This window comes from Talaromyces atroroseus (assembly GCF_001907595.1).
Source record: "Talaromyces atroroseus strain IBT 11181 chromosome Unknown scaffold_5, whole genome shotgun sequence".
In the NCBI taxonomy this organism is placed as follows: Eukaryota; Fungi; Ascomycota; class Eurotiomycetes; order Eurotiales; family Trichocomaceae; genus Talaromyces; species Talaromyces atroroseus.
The window spans coordinates 351,725-369,320 of record NW_017971437.1 but is presented as its reverse complement, the minus strand read 5'-3'; the positions used below and the strand labels follow the sequence as shown (position 1 = coordinate 369,320).

The 17,596-nt window shown below is 46.5% G+C and overlaps 7 protein-coding genes across 7 annotated transcripts, besides 1 other annotated feature; 5 read left to right on the top strand and 2 right to left on the bottom strand.

Annotated features, from left to right (window-relative positions):
• Nucleotides 1–300: 300 nt before the first annotated feature.
• On the top strand, nt 301–2,493 carry UA08_04581 (hypothetical protein; the record flags this gene model as incomplete). Its single annotated transcript, XM_020266867.1, has 6 exons — nt 301–525; nt 784–1,084; nt 1,136–1,255; nt 1,316–1,641; nt 1,698–2,084; nt 2,152–2,493. 6 exons carry the CDS (start codon nt 301–303, stop codon nt 2,491–2,493), a joined length of 1,701 nt encoding a protein of 566 aa, XP_020120370.1.
• Nucleotides 2,494–3,472: 979 nt separating this feature from the next.
• On the top strand, nt 3,473–4,256 carry UA08_04580 (ADP-ribosylation factor; the record flags this gene model as incomplete). The annotated part of the gene is made up of 4 exons (XM_020266866.1): nt 3,473–3,620; nt 3,746–3,990; nt 4,040–4,105; nt 4,164–4,256. The coding sequence occupies 4 exons, from the start codon at nt 3,473–3,475 to the stop codon at nt 4,254–4,256; spliced, it is 552 nt and encodes a 183-aa protein (XP_020120324.1).
• A 3,006-nt stretch (nt 4,257–7,262) lies between these two features.
• Nucleotides 7,263–8,857, top strand: UA08_04579 (hypothetical protein; the record flags this gene model as incomplete). Its single annotated transcript, XM_020266865.1, has 5 exons — nt 7,263–7,418; nt 7,508–7,619; nt 7,688–8,166; nt 8,251–8,612; nt 8,680–8,857. 5 exons carry the CDS (start codon nt 7,263–7,265, stop codon nt 8,855–8,857), a joined length of 1,287 nt encoding a protein of 428 aa, XP_020120369.1.
• A 358-nt stretch (nt 8,858–9,215) lies between these two features.
• UA08_04578 (hypothetical protein) lies at nt 9,216–10,863 on the bottom strand (the record flags this gene model as incomplete). Its single annotated transcript, XM_020266864.1, has 3 exons — nt 9,216–10,211; nt 10,277–10,663; nt 10,756–10,863. The coding sequence occupies 3 exons, from the start codon at nt 10,861–10,863 to the stop codon at nt 9,216–9,218; spliced, it is 1,491 nt and encodes a 496-aa protein (XP_020120368.1).
• Nucleotides 10,864–11,489: 626 nt separating this feature from the next.
• Nucleotides 11,490–11,703: a repeat region (Identified by RepeatMasker using a combination of RepBase library and repeat library created with RepeatScout).
• A 385-nt stretch (nt 11,704–12,088) lies between these two features.
• UA08_04577 (hypothetical protein) lies at nt 12,089–14,256 on the bottom strand (the record flags this gene model as incomplete). The annotated part of the gene is made up of 5 exons (XM_020266863.1): nt 12,089–12,268; nt 12,691–13,387; nt 13,440–13,946; nt 14,018–14,043; nt 14,107–14,256. 5 exons carry the CDS (start codon nt 14,254–14,256, stop codon nt 12,089–12,091), a joined length of 1,560 nt encoding a protein of 519 aa, XP_020120367.1.
• Nucleotides 14,257–15,069: 813 nt separating this feature from the next.
• UA08_04576 (hypothetical protein) lies at nt 15,070–15,565 on the top strand (the record flags this gene model as incomplete). The annotated part of the gene is made up of 3 exons (XM_020266862.1): nt 15,070–15,303; nt 15,354–15,407; nt 15,482–15,565. The coding sequence occupies 3 exons, from the start codon at nt 15,070–15,072 to the stop codon at nt 15,563–15,565; spliced, it is 372 nt and encodes a 123-aa protein (XP_020120306.1).
• A 1,106-nt stretch (nt 15,566–16,671) lies between these two features.
• UA08_04575 (hypothetical protein) lies at nt 16,672–17,575 on the top strand (the record flags this gene model as incomplete). The annotated part of the gene is made up of 2 exons (XM_020266860.1): nt 16,672–16,903; nt 16,965–17,575. 2 exons carry the CDS (start codon nt 16,672–16,674, stop codon nt 17,573–17,575), a joined length of 843 nt encoding a protein of 280 aa, XP_020120307.1.
• Nucleotides 17,576–17,596: the final 21 nt, after the last annotated feature.

The following is a 17,596-nucleotide window of genomic DNA, read 5'->3' as shown; positions in this document are numbered from 1 at the left end:
GTTAACTAAGTTAGAAACGTTAGTCATTCATTGTAGTTAGATGGTCAGGGGATTGACCCTTGGCAGTCCGTGGGAGGGAAGGCGCCGCGCCTGCAGTAGCTTGGGCAATCACGAGAGGCAGTCGATCAGCCTCATCTGACCAGTCTTCGCCAACGGTACTACTTTATAATGGCCCCAGGCATCTTCAAATAAACACCTCGTTTCCTGCTTCTCGCTACCTTGCAAGTTTCCCTACACGCCTACGCCACCTAGGTAGATCTACATCTACTACCAAAGCCAGACAGGCGAGGACGACCTGTCATGGCTACCTCCCAAACCGCCGCTGAGTATTACAAGAGCTTTTCTTCGCCCATTTCCATCTCAGAGCAGTTCAAGGACATCGATGATGCTCATGATTTCTTACGATTCCAGCAAATGCTGGTGGACAAGACTACACGAAACTTCGTTCTTGACTTTGGCGATGAAGACGCGTGGTGTGGATTCAACTTGACCCAGGATGATTTCGTGGCATTGATGGGTGCACAGGTACGATTTTGTTAGCATCTTCTGATAGAAGACCATATTTTTACGTGAATTGGGTTAACGGTCAGATTAGAGGCCGAAAATATTTGGAACGAGATGGATGTGAGTCGAGATGTCTGACGTTATCATCATACACATGCCATGGTGCTAATGCTTACAAAAAAAAAGCCACTTGTGGACTCCCGAGCTTCAGAAAGAATCTGTCAAGGCTCGCCTCATAGCTTCTCCTTCGTTAAGAACGATGCTAACGGACACCTACAGACTCTATTGAACCAGTATGGATTATCCTACCGTTTGGTTAAAATGATGTGCACCGACCCCGTGAAACAAACGCAGACTGCTGTTGCAAAGGCGGACGAACTTGGGAGCCCAATATCTACTGAAAACCTTGAGGACAGGACTGGGAGAGCGATGCCAGTCGAAGACATCGAAGGAGCCTACCACCTTGAAAAACTTGATCCTGTGGCTGCCAGTTCTGAAGTAGCGTCACTCGGTCATCTGTCTTTTTCCAACATCATCAACCAAATCTGGCATTTTTGTTCCGTCGACTATGGGCCAAAATGTGCGTTACGTCCTCAAAGACTGTTGAAGCAGTACTGATTGGTATCCCAAGATACTTGTATCGGATATAACTCCCTCTATACTGTCAAGATCAACCAAAAGATCCTGGAAAATGGGAAGGGCTTACCTGAAGGGAAAAGGCTATGGTGCTGGATTATCTTATGTGATGACGGTAAGTTGATATTCCTCGCTCTGTAGGCTATATTTTTCTGATCCTTTATTTCTGTTGCAGGGACTGTTATCTCTATGCAGGAGAACCCGTTCCCAGGGCCATATATACCCACTGTCGAAGAGGAGAAAACTATGATAGCCGCTACTCGTCGAAATGTTATCTCGATTTTCTCTGGTGCATCTAAACAACACCCATCTATTTCTGACAACGAGTCGCTGGTATCTGTCCGCGTCCGTCACTTTTCTGATCTTGAGCTTGATGAAGCTAGTATTAAACAAGAGGATGGACCCGGACTGATATTGTACTACATGTTCGATGACTGGGTTTCGAGCTACCGATTAGTTGCTCGCAGGGAGCACATGTATGGTGCACTGCTGGACGAATTGGTGAGTTCAACGAAAGCAGCACTATGTTCCCAACCCATGCTGAATGAAAGATGTAGAGGCAAAGAATGTTAGATAAGCCAAAAGTCGATCTAGTGGATGATCTGCACTGGCTCGGAAGGCGTCTTGCTATACTGAAGCGCCTCTATCAAAGCTATGAGTTGGTTATTAAGCGCATTTTACAGCGACAGCGCCTTTTGCGCGATGAGGCTCGGGGTCGACGCGACAACCCTCGCAGTTTAAGCGCAATTAACGATATGGATGGTGACCAACTTCAAATGTCACTTAGCATGACTGGTGTCTACGACAGTTACGATGATATTGCAGGCGTCCAACTAACTTCGGCGGCGGTTGGCCGCTTTGAACGCCTTGCAGACCGTATTCGGCTATACTGCTTGAGCGAAATCGATACATGTCTAGCTGAGAAAGAAACACTGACATTTATGGTAGGAATCCCGCCTATCTTCTCCCTTCCACGCTAAGATAAGACACGAAAATTGCTGACGTTGGCAGAACTTCAACTTGATTGCGCTGAAGGACTCGCAAGCTGTAGAAAGGCTGACTCGCATCACCATTCTGTTGGCTAAAGGAACTATTCTTTTCCTTCCTGTTAGCTTGATGTCGCAATACTTCAGTATCCAGATCCCGGATATTGCAGCGCCTTTAAACCTGCGCGCATACTGGATAGCATTTGCAGTTCTGATGGTTCTTTCCATTGCACTGTTATCTGTATTCGGATACCTTAGCGATACAGTCGAAGGCAAGACCATGTACCGTTCGGTTACAAGGACCTTGTTCAACTCCTCCAAACAAAAGTCAATGGAGCTCTTATCTCAGAGGCGTGCGCGACGATAGCCCGAACACGCATTGGCTATACGATGGGACATGGTACAATCCGTGCAACCAACATAGGCTACGCACCGAGGTAGTCCAACAGGCGTATCCGAAGATATGTCCAAAGTTTTTCTTTTTTTTTCAGGCTGGCCAATGTGCTTTAGTTGTCCGCACCAAGCCGCAGCAAGTTCACTTTTCCATCAGAGATTCTTGTATTCTAGATATACCCAAGAAATCGTTTCCAAGCCACGCATCTTCCGACCTGGTAATTGTGCAATCAAATAAAAACGCTGCAGCCTGAAAGTACTACCCCCTGAAGGCTGAAGCAGCACCAGAAAGATATCAACTGAACACGGTGTCCTTGAACAGCAGGCAAGCGTCATACGAATGGCCGGTCTATAAAGGCGAACAAGACAAGAAAAGCACGTGCGGCTGAAATCACGTGGTGGCTGGTTTCTGGTGACGGAAGCTACGCTGTCCACGGCAATTTCCTGACCTGCGTGGTAGGCCATTCCCTCCCGAGAATTTCGCAGACACAAAACATCCCCTGCGCGATAGAACGAGTCTCAACCCAAGCCTGCTTCCTTCTATATCCTCATCTCCAGACTCTTCGCCGTCCGCCCTGCGCCTTTCGTTTCTTTTAAGGTGAGCCCTCCTTACCCCTCCTACCGCCCTCCTCGCGTCGCCCGCTTTGTTTGCCCGCTGCCTACAGCCACAACAAGTGGACACGAGTCTCATATCCCAGGACGACCACCACCTGCCCCCACAGTTGCACACCTGGTCAATCCACTGTTTGAGATCGTCCTTATAAGTTATTACTCCTGTCCTGTACTCTTCTTATCTCTGCCTCCTTTTCCAATCCCCCCCTCCTGCTTGCTCGTGCTGGTCCGGTTCGGGCTTCCTCGCTGCTCGTTTCGCCTCAGCCCATCACCCCTCCTTTTCTACAGATCGCTAACCCGCCCTCAACGCCTCGGCCTTCCAGTCTCCCAATACCGCCAAGATGGGTTTGGTGGTTTCGAAATTGCTTGACCGACTATGGGGTAAGAAGGAAATGCGTATTCTAATGGTCGGTCTCGATGCTGCCGGAAAGACCACCATTCTCTATAAGTTGAAGCTCGGTGAAATCGTCACCACCATTCCTACGATCGGTTAGTCGCACATTGCCCCCTTCTTCTACAAGTCTGCATCGATCAATCGATTCCCTCGAGATACCACGCTACTGGTGAAGGAGAAAGCGAACAAATTACTGATGGAATTTGTGCTTATCCGACAGGATTCAACGTCGAGACCGTCGAGTACAAGAACATTCAATTTACCGTGTGGGATGTCGGCGGTCAGGACAAGATCCGTCCTTTGTGGCGACACTACTTCCAGAATACCCAGGGTATCATCTTCGTTGTTGACAGCAACGATCGCGATCGTATCGTCGAGGCCCGTGAGGAATTGCAGCGTATGCTGAACGAGGATGAACTCCGTGACGCCCTTCTCCTTGTTTTCGCCAACAAGCAAGACTTGCCGGTGGGTAATCTATTTGCCCTTTGGTTCTGACAGAAACTGACGGATTCAGAACGCTATGAGCATTGCCGAGATCACCCAACAACTTGGTCTTCAGAGTCTGACACGCCGTGCCTGGGTATGTCCATCTCCTTCCTCTTAATCAATGTATTATACTAATGACACGCAACGTGTAGTATATCCAATCCACCTGCGCCACTACTGGTGACGGTCTGTACGAGGGTCTTGAGTGGCTCGCCGAGACTTTGAGAAAGACCGGTCGTGACTAGATAATGACAGCGGGGGGCGTGGTCCTTTTACATGCGTGCGTGTGTGGAAATAAATATTCTCAAACTGGAACAAGGTCATCAACCAAAGGGAAGAAAAGAGAGTCGTGCCTGTGATGATTGACAAATTACAAAAGACTTTTTGCTAGGTCCATATTTGTGTGTTCTCTCTTATGAGACGACTCTTTGTAATTTTTCTATTCTACTTCTGTTTCTTTTTGTCCTTTCTTCTCTTTTGTCTTCGTTGCTCTTGCCAAGATCGATTCAGCTAACCTGTCTATTTTACACTTGTGCTCCGTATCTTATGCTTCAGTACTGTAGAGATGACCTTAAGTCTGTAACCCCGTCAATGCACGGTAAGGTTAAGTATATCTTCATTAGCTACTTGGGTGTATGGAAATGGGCCCAGATACTTTGGACTTGTCTTGACTCGTTTTCTAGAAGCACCGAGTCCAAGTTTATTACTCACAGGCCGGTTGTTGGGATGCTAGACTTTCGATATCAACACTAATCTAACAAAACGAACTATCAATTATGCTGTGACTGTTTTCATGTCATTTGACTAGACGAGTCTAACAAGAAAGTAAGGATAGGATACAAGGTGGATATTCGAGACAACCTTGGAAGTGCAATGGAAGTCAGTGCCTTCTTCCAATAGGATAGTTATCTTGAAAAGCATCATGGCCCTGGAATCCTCTTATGCAAAATATTACTGTCGAAATCTTAGAGAGCTACGTGTGCTCCATTTTTGTCGAGTTACAACAGTTTTTTGAAACAAACATGTCTCCTACAACGGTAATGGCTATAATAATGACCATCCACTCATGCACTGCACCGAGCAGAGCCAGCGGTCTCTACGACTACTGACCCTGGTATACGGATAACTACAAATGAAAGTGAGTCTATATTGCTTTAATAGTTACCCATTTAACTTTATTTATTTATCATGTAAACTATTCGAAGAACTGGAATCGATACAACTGAATACCAGCACAAAAATAAACCAGGAATACTAGATTCAAGAAATATTCCCTGCGAATGGTTATATTTCAACCTCCGGGCTATGCGCATGACTGATATCGATACTTACCTAGGTAGGTAGGAGGTTGATTACAGATAAAGTGCTGTCTCTACCCTCGACTCAGAAAGCTCCTAGATGGACGTAAACAGTCATGTAGTAATGTGATATGTAAACATATAGAAACTGTTGCTCGCGTGACCAAACTGCCTCTTTAGGCACATAATTACGCAGTAATGTATGCCTGTCAAGGTGCCTGCGTAGTTTACCTAGGACTTAAAACATATAAAAACTTGAATTACTTGACAGCTATTTGATCTGTCTAGACCACTTCCTAGGTGCGGACTGCTTCACCGGCTTCACCCCCCTTCGGTGTCAGTGAATCGATGAGCAGTACATGATGCAGTTTAGTCCGACTCAACAATGCAGGTACATGTTGAAACAAAAGAGCATAGAGATTGTACTTGAATAGGCATCATATCAGGACGAAACCATGCACTTGATACCGCTCCTTATCCTAACTTATCGAGTGCATGACGCAGTCATCGAGTACCTCTTTCTGCTAAATACTGGCTAATATGGCATCCTCTCAATCTTTGAAAGAATGATCCAGTAAATTAAAACCAGGAGTTGGAGATTCGCGACGGGCCGACGTTCATCGTGGCGGACGTCGTGAGTGTTCGATACAACCTGTGAGCAGCGCTCTACGAAAAGAATCGAAGAAAATTTTACAAAGCAGGTCGTGGTCTCGTTAAACCTTGACAATGTGACATGCACTGAGTACTTATGCAATTCAAGCTATCGTATGACGCTGAAGTTGGTGTTGACGAAGTCAGCATGAAAATATCCGAGGTCAATATTTTCTATTTTCTCAGTTGAGTGAACGAAATTGAAAATTTCCAGTTCATCCTCAAGTTCTACGCATGACAGTGATAAATGACTTTAAACTCGTCAATTCATTGCTAAACTTGGCTGCTATCTCCATTTCTACACGCGAGATACAACACAAAGCGCAGGCTCAGGTGTCTCTCCTCTGGACACCAAAACGACCAAGCAGACACGAAAGTGCAAAAAGGAATATCACGTCTCCTCCACAGCTAAAGCGCATGGGTGCCTCGCCGAAGCGTAGCCCTAGCCTAGCCATAATGTGAAAGGGAAAAAGGAGGACGCGAAGAAAAAATTGCTCTACAGAGCCGGGAACGGAGAGAAACCCACAGAGCAAAATCTCACGCAGAATAACTCTCAGCAAGCCGCATTAGCGGAGCTCCGATAAATAAAGATTTAATTACATAGTAAGTAAACCTCTACTGATGATAGATGAGGAAAAAAGAAGAAAAGAAAGAGAAAAGAATGGGAGCGCGCGGAAGTTGGGTTTTAAGGGCGGCGCGGCTGACGAGGCTAGTCCGCTGTGGGACTAGCCCTGGAGAGAGAAAGGCTGGAAAAGGAAGTAGGGCTAGGGCTGGGGGAGCACGTGGTAACAAAGAATTCAGGGGCTTCCAAAAGCTTGGACCGCCAAATTCCTCTTGGCACAGATCACATGATTGGCTGGCTGCCACGCCACCGTCTGGAAGCTTTACCCTCTGTGGTCTAGTCTGCATGTCGTGGCTAGCCCTTTACGATTTAGTGGCGAAATCACATGCTGGCACCCCTCTCCCCCAAGAATCGATACGGCTTTCGTGCCCACATCCCACTTTAAACCACATTCTTTGTCGCCATTGGAAACCCCTGAGCGTTTACTCCTTCTCGCCCTTTTTTTTTTTTTGCAACTGATTCTATACTAAGGCCTCAAGGACGACAACTGGTCAAGGTTCATGGTGTTGAAAACCCATTGAGGTACCTCCTCCCCGCCTGTGGCAATACGATCACAGGCAGCTACTTTTATGAGCGTCATCTTCCTCCATTCCACTGTGTCTCTCAAACGCTAAGAATGCGCTCGTCACCTACAGGAATCAATTCTACTCGGTATCTAGCCGGTAAAGAAGTATCTCATGATGTCGGGCGATTCCCTGAGATACATACCCCTGACCTACGATCATGCGGATTCACAGGCCTCAGCGCTTAGGCTGGTACTCTCCATAAAACCAGACTGGGAAGGCTCCGGCAACAATATTGAATTCGTGCGATTCACAGACGGGATAACGAATACTGTGTGTGGTTGTCTTTTCCATATAATGCTTTTCGAGAAAGCCAGACAAAGGAATAAGTAGTTCGGCGTACTAATGGAACCAATACGTAGCTACTCAAGATCATCAACCGGAAGCCCGGCTTGACTGATGAACAGATCGACAATGAGGCCATCTTAATGCGCGCCTATGGTAACCATACTGAGATACTCATAGATCGCGAAAGTATGTACCGTGGAAATACTTGTGCTTGCCCCAATGCGACTGCCTGCTAAGTAAAATTACTCCAAAAGGGGAGACTAGATCTCACACTTTGCTCGCCCAACACGGTCTCGCTCCTCCGCTTCTAGCCCGGTTCAAGAATGGCTTATTGTATTGCTTTATCCGCGGCCATGTCACGTCTCCCGCAGACCTCACAAAGCCGTCTGTCTGGAGAGGTGTTGCTCGTCGACTAGCTCAATGGCATGCTTCTCTTCCCATCACTCAATCCAATGAGAGTAGCCAATTTTCAGATTCAGCCGAGGAGTCACCAACGGAGGATTGCTGTGATTTAGCCAAGCCCAATGGGGCGTCTAAAGCCCAGCCGGAGACCAACATTACTCCCATCCGGCCGCGACAAGCTGGACCTAATATGTGGACGGTCCTACAAAAGTGGATTCTTGCATTGCCGGCCCTGACAGAAGAGCAGAGGCTACGCCAAAGGTCGCTTCAAGGTGAACTGGAGCGCCTCGTAGACGAGCTTGATGATGGTAGTGGCATTGGCGACAATGGGGTATGTTGACGCTATTACATTTCTCTGTCAAAAAGTTACTTTGCAATGAAAGTGTCTGGCAAAAGCTAACTATATATCTGATAGTTGGTCTTCGCTCACTGCGACCTACTAAGTGCCAATGTTATTGTGCAGCCTCAGACAGCGACGAACGGACATGCCAACGGACATGAACACTCCAAGGAGGTTCAATTCATTGATTACGAATATGCCACGCCGTCACCAGCTGCATTTGATATTGCCAACCATTTTGCTGAATGGGGCGGATATGATTGTGACTACAACATGTTGCCGACACGTTCCGTACGCCGCGATTTCCTGACCGAATACGTGAAGAGCTTTTCCCAGCACGGTGGCAAAGGCATCGATGCTAATAAGGAGCAACATGAGATTGTCGAGAAATTGTTCCAAGATGTGGATAGGTTCAGAGGGATACCTGGGTTTTACTGGTAATGGCTAGCTACTCTGCATTATCCGCCTCTGCTGAGACAGATGAACTAACATCAACCGATCTAGGGGTGTATGGGCTCTTATCCAAGCAACTATTTCTCAGATTGACTTTGATTACGCATCCTACGCCGAAGTTCGCTTAGGCGAGTACTGGGCCTGGCGTCGTGAAAGCGATGCCGGCTACTCTATGGACGCAAAAGAAGAGAAACCATTACGAGAACGCAGATGGGCGCAGGAAGCCTAGAAAGTTCGCACTCGTCAACATATGCATAGATAGATTTCATTTCATTTCCCTTTCTTTTTTTCGCCAGGCGTCAAATAATATTTTTTCTTCTTCTTCTACCTACATTGGCATCGGCTTTGTTCCCTTTTCATTGGGACAACTATCGAAAAGAAGTGGTACATTCTGGCATGAAAATGGAATAGGATGCGCTATTTACCTTTTTCTTTTTTTTTTTTTTCTATCAATGTTTAATAATTTTGACTAGCACGTTGCAAGGTGCTCTATGCTCTGAAACTAAGATTTATTATTGTCCGTTTTCCTGTTCCCTTTTTTGCAAGATCTCCATTTCTAACAAACTACAGGAAGAAGAAAACTCCCTCTACTTCCTTCCAATAGCCCTAATCCTGTCCCCCCGATACCAAAGTATTGCAGGAATTGGCACCACCAGTGCAATCCACACAAAGGCCAGTAGGCTATTACCCCAGCCATAACCAAGCCGATCATACAAATTCGGCGCAAATAATGGAAACGTAAAGCCCATCAAGTTACTCAGCATCCTAGCCGCGGCAGTTGCAGAGGCCGCTTCCACCGTGAATTCATCCAGCAGGTAGGCAGAGGCTGCTTGACTAGCCAAGAAAGTACCAGCCACGAAAATCGTCGCGCCAATGTCGACCATGATCCAGGGGGCTCTGGCTTGGACAGACCAGCCAAGCCAGAAAAGGCCGATTGGTGACAACAGCGCTCCGATGACCATGATTGGAACGCGGAATTCTGGCGGAGGAGTCTCACGCAGAGCAGACCCCTCGGGGAGACGGTCACGGAGACGCGCGAAGATTGCATCCATAAGCTGGCCACCAGCCTGGGTTGCCAGGGTGCTACCCAGGGCAATAGCGATGTATTGTAGACTACTATCTGTCGTGGACTGGTGGTATTGGTCGACAAAGAGCGTGGCAAAGAACGACAGCACGAGAATGTAAATCCCGAATCCGAGACCTATAACCAATGCCGTAATCTGAATAATCGGTCGTGTTCCTAGTAATAACAATGGTCGTTGCAGGCGGGCACGCATTCTGGACAGCAGGCCATCTTCTGATGGCGATAAATCTATTGCATTCCCCCCTTTGTCATGTCCGGTTTTACGTCGAAGTAGCACTGGCTTGCATGTCTCTTTCACAATTACCACACCAAAGGCCACAACGACTGCATCAAAGATAGACATTACCCAAAACAGCCACGGCCAGCTCACATATTGGCTAACAATCCCGCCGACGATAGGACCCAAGGCCGGGCCTAGATAGGGGAACATCGAAGCAATGGCAAGGGATTTACCCCTATCTTTCTGGTGAAACATATCTGCCATTATAGGACCTGACAGCTGTTGATTGCATTTTCTCTTGTCAGTAATTTAAGTCAAGGTGAGAAAGAAAGTATTTTACTTACAATAACACCACAAGACCCGCCAGCTCCTGATAAAAGCCTTCCAATTATCAAGACAGCCTGAGACTTGCCAACCGGACACAGGGAATTCCAGAAAATATAGAAAAGATTGAACGTAATCCACACTGGTTTCCGACCAAATACCTCACTCAGAGGAGCAATGACGAATGGACCGAATGCCTGACCCAGAACGAAGATTGAGAATGCGATCTGCGCCTTTGACTCTCCTAGATGTAGGTCTGTAGCAATCTGAGGGAGGGCTGGGGCTACGATACTAGTTGTCATAAGGCAGACTAACTGGGAAAGTGAGATAACGAGTGCGATTGAGATCTTGCGTGTTTTGGTCCAGTTGTATGGATCTCTGGGATCGTCTGGTCCGTCCCAGGCCGCCTATACGCGAGTAAGCGTCACTCTAATTGAACAAAGAAATTGGTAGGAGGATTGGAATTTAGAATAATTGGAAGCTATCAGAGCGAACGAACCGCGACTGGGCCATCAGGACCGACAGGCTGAACAGTGCTATTATTTCCCTTTTCGGCATCGCCGAGGGCCGCTTTGTCCGCGTCAACTCGTGGTGAGCGGTATCCCATACGGAAGCAAAGAGAGGTTACTTTTTCTGAAGGATATCTGTCTCTCAATAAAAAATTTCTTCTATACAGGACGATGATTTTATATCTACTTCTACAGCAGCATTGGGAACTATCTCCGAAGACTCGGATCCGAGCTCGACGTCCGAATTAGGGCTACCATATCACAGGATACGGACATGAGAAAGACATGAGTTTTGATCAACAAATAAACATAGAAATGGATCCGATTATGATGAATTAGTGACCGACTTTTTCCCCCTTCTTATCAGATAGAGCTCAGTAGGCAGCCATAAAACGTATGTCCGTAGTCAGATATTAATGTTGTAGCTTTGCCAACTTGACATTAGCCGCAGTTGTTAACTTATTATTAGGCATAAAGATTACATAGGCAGCTTGGTGGTTTAGAGCATCGTATAGACAAGAAATTCCGTATTTAAATATACATGAGAAGTTATCATTATACTAGGTTATATACAGTGAAGATGTGATGTTATTGAAATATAGTTAACCTAGGAATGCAAGAGACATTACTTTTAGACTTCCGTATAGTTTGCAAAGCAATTGGAACTTACCAGACTTGGCTGGCCTATATAGGACGTGTGGCCATAACGTCCAACTGTAATATGTACCAAGATCATTACTGCACCACACCGCCGTGGGAATAACAACGACAACGTCTCCCAGACGAACATCGGCCTTTTCACTTGGTACTCCGCCGTCAATTCCGACCAAGAGACGGATACGCACGCAGACGAACGTGCGGCTCATGTTTGTCGCAACCGCAGCTGCGGACGCGGTAGACTGATAGCCCGCAGGCAGAGATGCGATGACAACATTATGGACTCACTCAACTCCACTTCCAAAAGGACACAGCAAGGCCACAGTGTAGGCACCGTGATTCAGCTTTTTCGTCGTTTGGTACGTTCCATGCCAGTACAACCGTGGTTGAAAAAGAGTGTAGATGGTTTTTCAGGACATCGAGACAACGCCACTACGCCCACCGATCCTTTTTGCGGCTGCTGCTGTGGCTGAAACCAGCTTTGAGCCTTGCGAGCTGCAGCCTGCAGCTTTGGTGCTCAAGCCCCGCCAGTTGATTGGACTATGAAGACTAGTCAGCGTATTTAAATTGTGTTTGTGGCAATAGTCGACAAGCACAATATTTCCTTGGATGTGACAACATCGTAGCTTGAAGAAAGCTGATGAGTAAGCGTGAAAAGATAAGTAACTAAGTAGTTATTGTAGAAGGCTCGTGGTTCTTAAACGCCGTAGCTACTACATCGGGCCATTGTGCAATCAACCTCAATATACCGGTAATATGCATGTTGTCCTCAAGATGACTGAGGTCGGCATTGATTATGTCCTCACGAGTAGACTCGATTTTTGCCGAGCCAATCTCTTGAGCGGCCTTTAGTAAATATAGACGATAGACATCAACGGGATTTTGCAGTGGAAATGACTCGATCCCCGAAAACTTCGGAACGGGTATCGGCACCGATAGAGTTGAGGAGTGCCTCCAACTCTTGAATGTCCAGGGTGCTAGGACGAGACATTGTTAGACGAAGAGCCGAGTTCCCACGCCTTGAAGTCATTCTTTTCGGAGACTGAAGGTAGAAAGAGTCGACGAGGCTGTTGACTCAGACTGCCGCGATGGCTTAGATATCAAGGACTGAATCAGGCGAGGCTAGCGTGACCATACCAAGTTCTAAGAGCCTCAGTAGTTTGGTAGTACCATAAGTATAAGTATACTCCTATAGGTAAGGACTATTTCGCAAAGTATATGGTACGTTCCACAGTCCGTGGAGATCTCTTTTCCAGGGACTTTCGTACAGGATCCGGTGCCTCGAATATCTCTACCATCTCTTCGAGGGTACGTCTTTTTGTCTCAACGAAGAAGAAGTATATAATGATCCACTCAAGAATATCCCAGAAGATAAATACTAAATAGTAGTAATACCCAATAGAGGCTATGGCAGCCGCTGTCGTGTACTGTCCGAGAATGGACGCTGCCGATCCAAAGACTTGCCCAACTGCTGTACCTTTGGCTCGAGTCTCTGTGGCTAGCGTCTCGGCAATGTAGAATGGAAGAAGAGGCACCACACAAAAGGCAAAGATGGCACTGAAAAGGTAAATGAAGAATATACCTGCATGGCTGGCACTCCGGTTCGACATCTCAACAGACAGCTTGGTGCAGCCGGTAACAATAGCCAGACATATCGACATACCGAGTACGCCACTTAGTAGAAAGGGTCTTCGGCCCCCACGATCTAATAACATGGCACCGATTATTGCCATAATCCAGGATACAATAGGATTCAACGCATTGAGCAGGAGTTGTGTGTGCGCATTTTCGATCCCGGCCTGCTGCACAATGACTGGAAAATAGTAGCTGACAAGAGCGTTGCCAGAATACTGACCGAACCAAGCCATCCCGATAACACAAATCATACGCCGACGTGCTGATCGAGTGTTGAACAAGTCGCTATAATCCCACCAGCGTTTATCGAATCCAGTCTTCAGTATCAGGCTGTCCATTTCGGCAGACACAAGCATGCTCTTTAGAACCTTCTCCATGCAACCTAGCCAGCACTTTCTCGGCTTCTTCGCGTCGGCCATGGGCCATGAGCCACCTTGGAGTCTCTGGGCTAAACCATATCCCCATGGCAATAATGCCAGAGATGACAAGCTGAAGCCAGATGGGTATGCGAAAGGCACTTTCCCCATCGAAAAAGGCAGTTCCGTATGTGACCCAGGACGCAATAATGCTTCCGACATAATAATTGGTCTGCATCAATCCAGAGAGAGGGCCTCGCCAGCGAGGATGAGCTAGTTCTGATACAAAGACAGGCGCAGAGACGTTGATAAAGCCTTGACCAAAACCGCACAGAAACCGGCCACCAAGGAATACATGCCTGGAAGCGGCTGGCGCTTGCACGCAGGTTCCAATGATAATAAAACAGCAGCCCAAAAATATACCTGACCGTCGGCCAGAGATATCATTAATAGGGCCAGCGAACGGCAGTGCTCCCAGGCTACCAATATTGTAGATTGCAAAGATTAGACCAGTGATAGAACTAGCAGACGTTCTACGTCCAAAGATGTTTCATGTCAGTCAATTACCTGGTCTCTTCTCCTCAGATCATCCACGGATACTTACATGTGGAAATATTCCTGATATTGGGGCTAATAACAATATCACAAATCATTAGCCAATGCTATTTTCGTTGGCCTTCTGCGAAGACTCACCATCGCGTTAATCGAGGTCATCAAGGCGCCATCGTAGCCCTGCAGAACAATGCAGAGGTATCCCAAAGACAGTATTGCATACAGTCGAAACATGTGACGCGTCCATAAGCTCGAGTTAGATTCTCGATGATTCTCAAGCTTTTTCCGCATTGTCAGATCTAAAGGAGGTGGTGAAAATTCAGCCCCCATTGATGCGCATTGTTGACATTTATTCAATAAGCACGCCACAGGCTCCGTCTAAATAATGTTCAATGAGTAATATGTGTAGCTCAAGATAGTTGGACATTTTGATGTTCACGATATGTCTTAGTTGTCGGCGAGTTCGCCGCGATGTCTGGCTGAGGCTAACTAGCTAACTAGAAGCTGACGCGGCTTCGAATTTGTCTCCAGACTCCATCTGAGTCAGGGGCTAGTGAGTGCCGACATGTTGAAGTCGTCTCCACCAGATACTAGACAGTAGCCAGCCTGCGAGCGGCCGCACATTGAAAACCCTTGAAATCTGCGCTTTTGTCAAATCTCTGATCCTATTTTTCTTTCTGAGCTCGGCTATCTTCACCAGGATAAACGCGGTTCACGTGACATCACGTGAAAATGGCCTATATCATAGGGTTAGGGCTAGGGCAGAGATACTCTGAATAAATAGACAGCAGCCTGCTATTTACACTTAGAGTTAGTTATGATAATTTCAACTTGTGCGCCACGCATGAGAAGTAACAGTAACTTATACGCTACGTTTGCATTGGGACCTTTGGTTTGAAAGAGAACCTCAAGGGCCAGTGTCAGCTGCCGGTGCCTATCTCAGAGGTACGATTTGAAGATGGTAAGTGGCCGAACGTGGTGGAACTAGTCGCACATACGCTGGCGGTGACCCAAAGTCAGCCTAGATATACTCTGCTTAACATAGAAAATATACGGAACGGCGATATATCCGGATATATGTGCTGGTGGCACACCGATACCCTTATGAATCTCATGGGGCATAATTACGGTGTCAAACTAGTCGATTTGCTTGCCAAAGGTCTCGAATACAGACGCTTTTTCTACATGTACCAGCGCCATCAGAAGGAAAGTGAGGCAAGAAAATACATGGATAAAGAAAGTTCTGTCACGTCAAGGCTGAAGTCTGGTGAGGGGAAAAAAGAATATGCAAGAGACTTGTTCGAAGAAGACTTTATGGAAGGAGTCGACACCGAGGAGGTATGCACCAGGACCCCTTTGATTTAGTCCTGCTACTGACGGAACTCTAGTTCAACCAGCTTGTTGAGCAAGTAGCGCTAAACCGTGGACTCGCAAACCCAGAGGTAGGTCCTCCCAGCTTCAGAGTCGTCACTGACCCCAACTCTGGAGTAATGTTTACTGACAATACGTTCGGAAGTCAACCGCAGCAGAAGAGGCAGCTCTTATTTCAATCCTTGAAGCTTCGAACTCGGTACCATCCCTAGACGACCGGGCCCTTTAATTGACTGAGATGCGGAAGAGAAATGTACAGAAGGCTTGGGATGAGTAGCAGAAGTTGAAGTCTAAATAGGGCGTTCATTTGTCTACTTACACTATTGAAGATTTATCACTATAGTCACCCCTTGACGCAATTCCAAGTTACTTATTTGAGATAATTTGACTCGATACCTATTTAGTCGCATTTTTTTTTTAAAAAGAAGCCCAGCAGGACAACTGCTCTTATTAGAGGAGTAGGTAGATGTAGTCTGTTTCTCTCACGGACTGGGAAATATGGGTTGGTGACTTTGTAAAGGATAATTCAGCAAGATGCTTCAGGTGGTTAGAATTTATAACATACGCTATAGGTGGGAAGCAGAAAAACCGCTGGATGCAGAAATTCTAATTCGGACCCTCAGTGTATTTTGTAAATGTGTTCCTAAGGATTGCTTTGCTATGCTCTGTTATAAGATATGACCCAGGTTATTGTTTTGTCCATCTACGTAATCGCTATTGATAGTAAGAAATGGATATTCTTCAATATTACTAACATGAGACTAAAGGAAGAGGAGGGGATAGTATTACTGTCAAGGTCTCAATGTTACCAACAAGAAGCGCATTAAGTGTGTGCATGTGTGCTGATAATAAATAATAATTATCTTACTTTTAATTCAGATCTAGAAATCTAAAATCGGCCCCTCCCTGCTGATCTCATGTTTACACTGGGACAAGTCTAATACGTAGGCATGATTAGGCGAAGAACAACCCATAGGTATCTAAGAGAAATATTGCCGCATTAGGAAATTTTTCCATGGGACTGCGAATCCCGACTTATGTACCTGGCCCTTTTTTGTTGATCTAGAATACATCATATCCGACTCTGAGAGGGCTAGATCTATCGTACTATGGATGCTTCGCAGAATATACCTTGACACGGTGAAGAAATTTGCTTCAGGTACCTGGCTATTAATTTCACACAAGAAGACCACCGCCTTCTTCGTTGATGTTCCATTTACTCCTCCACCTTTTCTATCCCTCTTCATCTTCTACACCTCACTGCTTCTTGTCTATACAACTACATTTACAATTTCAGCTGAAGATTAAATCACCCAAAGCCTACCACACGCCATAATGATTTATTCGGCATTGGTGATACTGTGCCTCGTGCTATCTTCCTTCGGACAGCGGTTCGTCAGTGCTCCAGTCATTACTGACAATGTTGATGCCATATATACGGCCACGTTGCTCGACCGCGCGTCTTCCAGTATCCGTGGAAGGGTCACTGCAAGCTCTGGGGCCAACGGTGTTGGCTTGTCCTTTGATGTCTCTTTCACTGGGTTACCTGCCGGTCTCGGACCTTTTCGTACGGCCTCTCTCTAATTGATAGACTAGAGCGTTTTGTTTGACTGACCTTTGTAAAACAGCATACCACGTCCATGTCTCTCCTGTCCCAGGAAATGGTGATTGCGACGCAGCTGGCCCCCATCTTGATCCATACAATCGCGGTGAACAACCTCCCTGCGATGCCAGTGCCCCTGCTACTTGCCAGATTGGTGACCTCAGTGGAAAGCATGGCAATGCCACAGCTCCCGCGTTCACTGCTGTGTATACGGACCCCTACTTGTCCAACAACGCTCAAAGCAATGCTTTCATCGGCGACCGGTCCATAGTCATCCATTCTGCAAATGGCACACGGCTTAATTGTGGAAATTTCCATCTCGTTTCTGGCAACCCTTCTTCTTCTGCGAAGGCTGGGAATCCATCTATATCAACTCGGGTACCAAGAGGATCTACTTTGACGCATTTGATATCTCCATCTGCCTCGACTCATACATCTACATCAACTCGTGTGACATTTACGTCTACTTCAACTCATGTAGTGCCTACATCGTCTTCCACCCATGTGGTATCTACATCGACTTCCACTCATATACCAACTACAACTACTACGATACGTGTCCCAACCACGTTCACTTCGAGACGTGCAACAACGACTTCCATCTCGATTCGTCCTGGCAATTTCACCACTCATTAAGCAACGTTGCTATCATAGTAA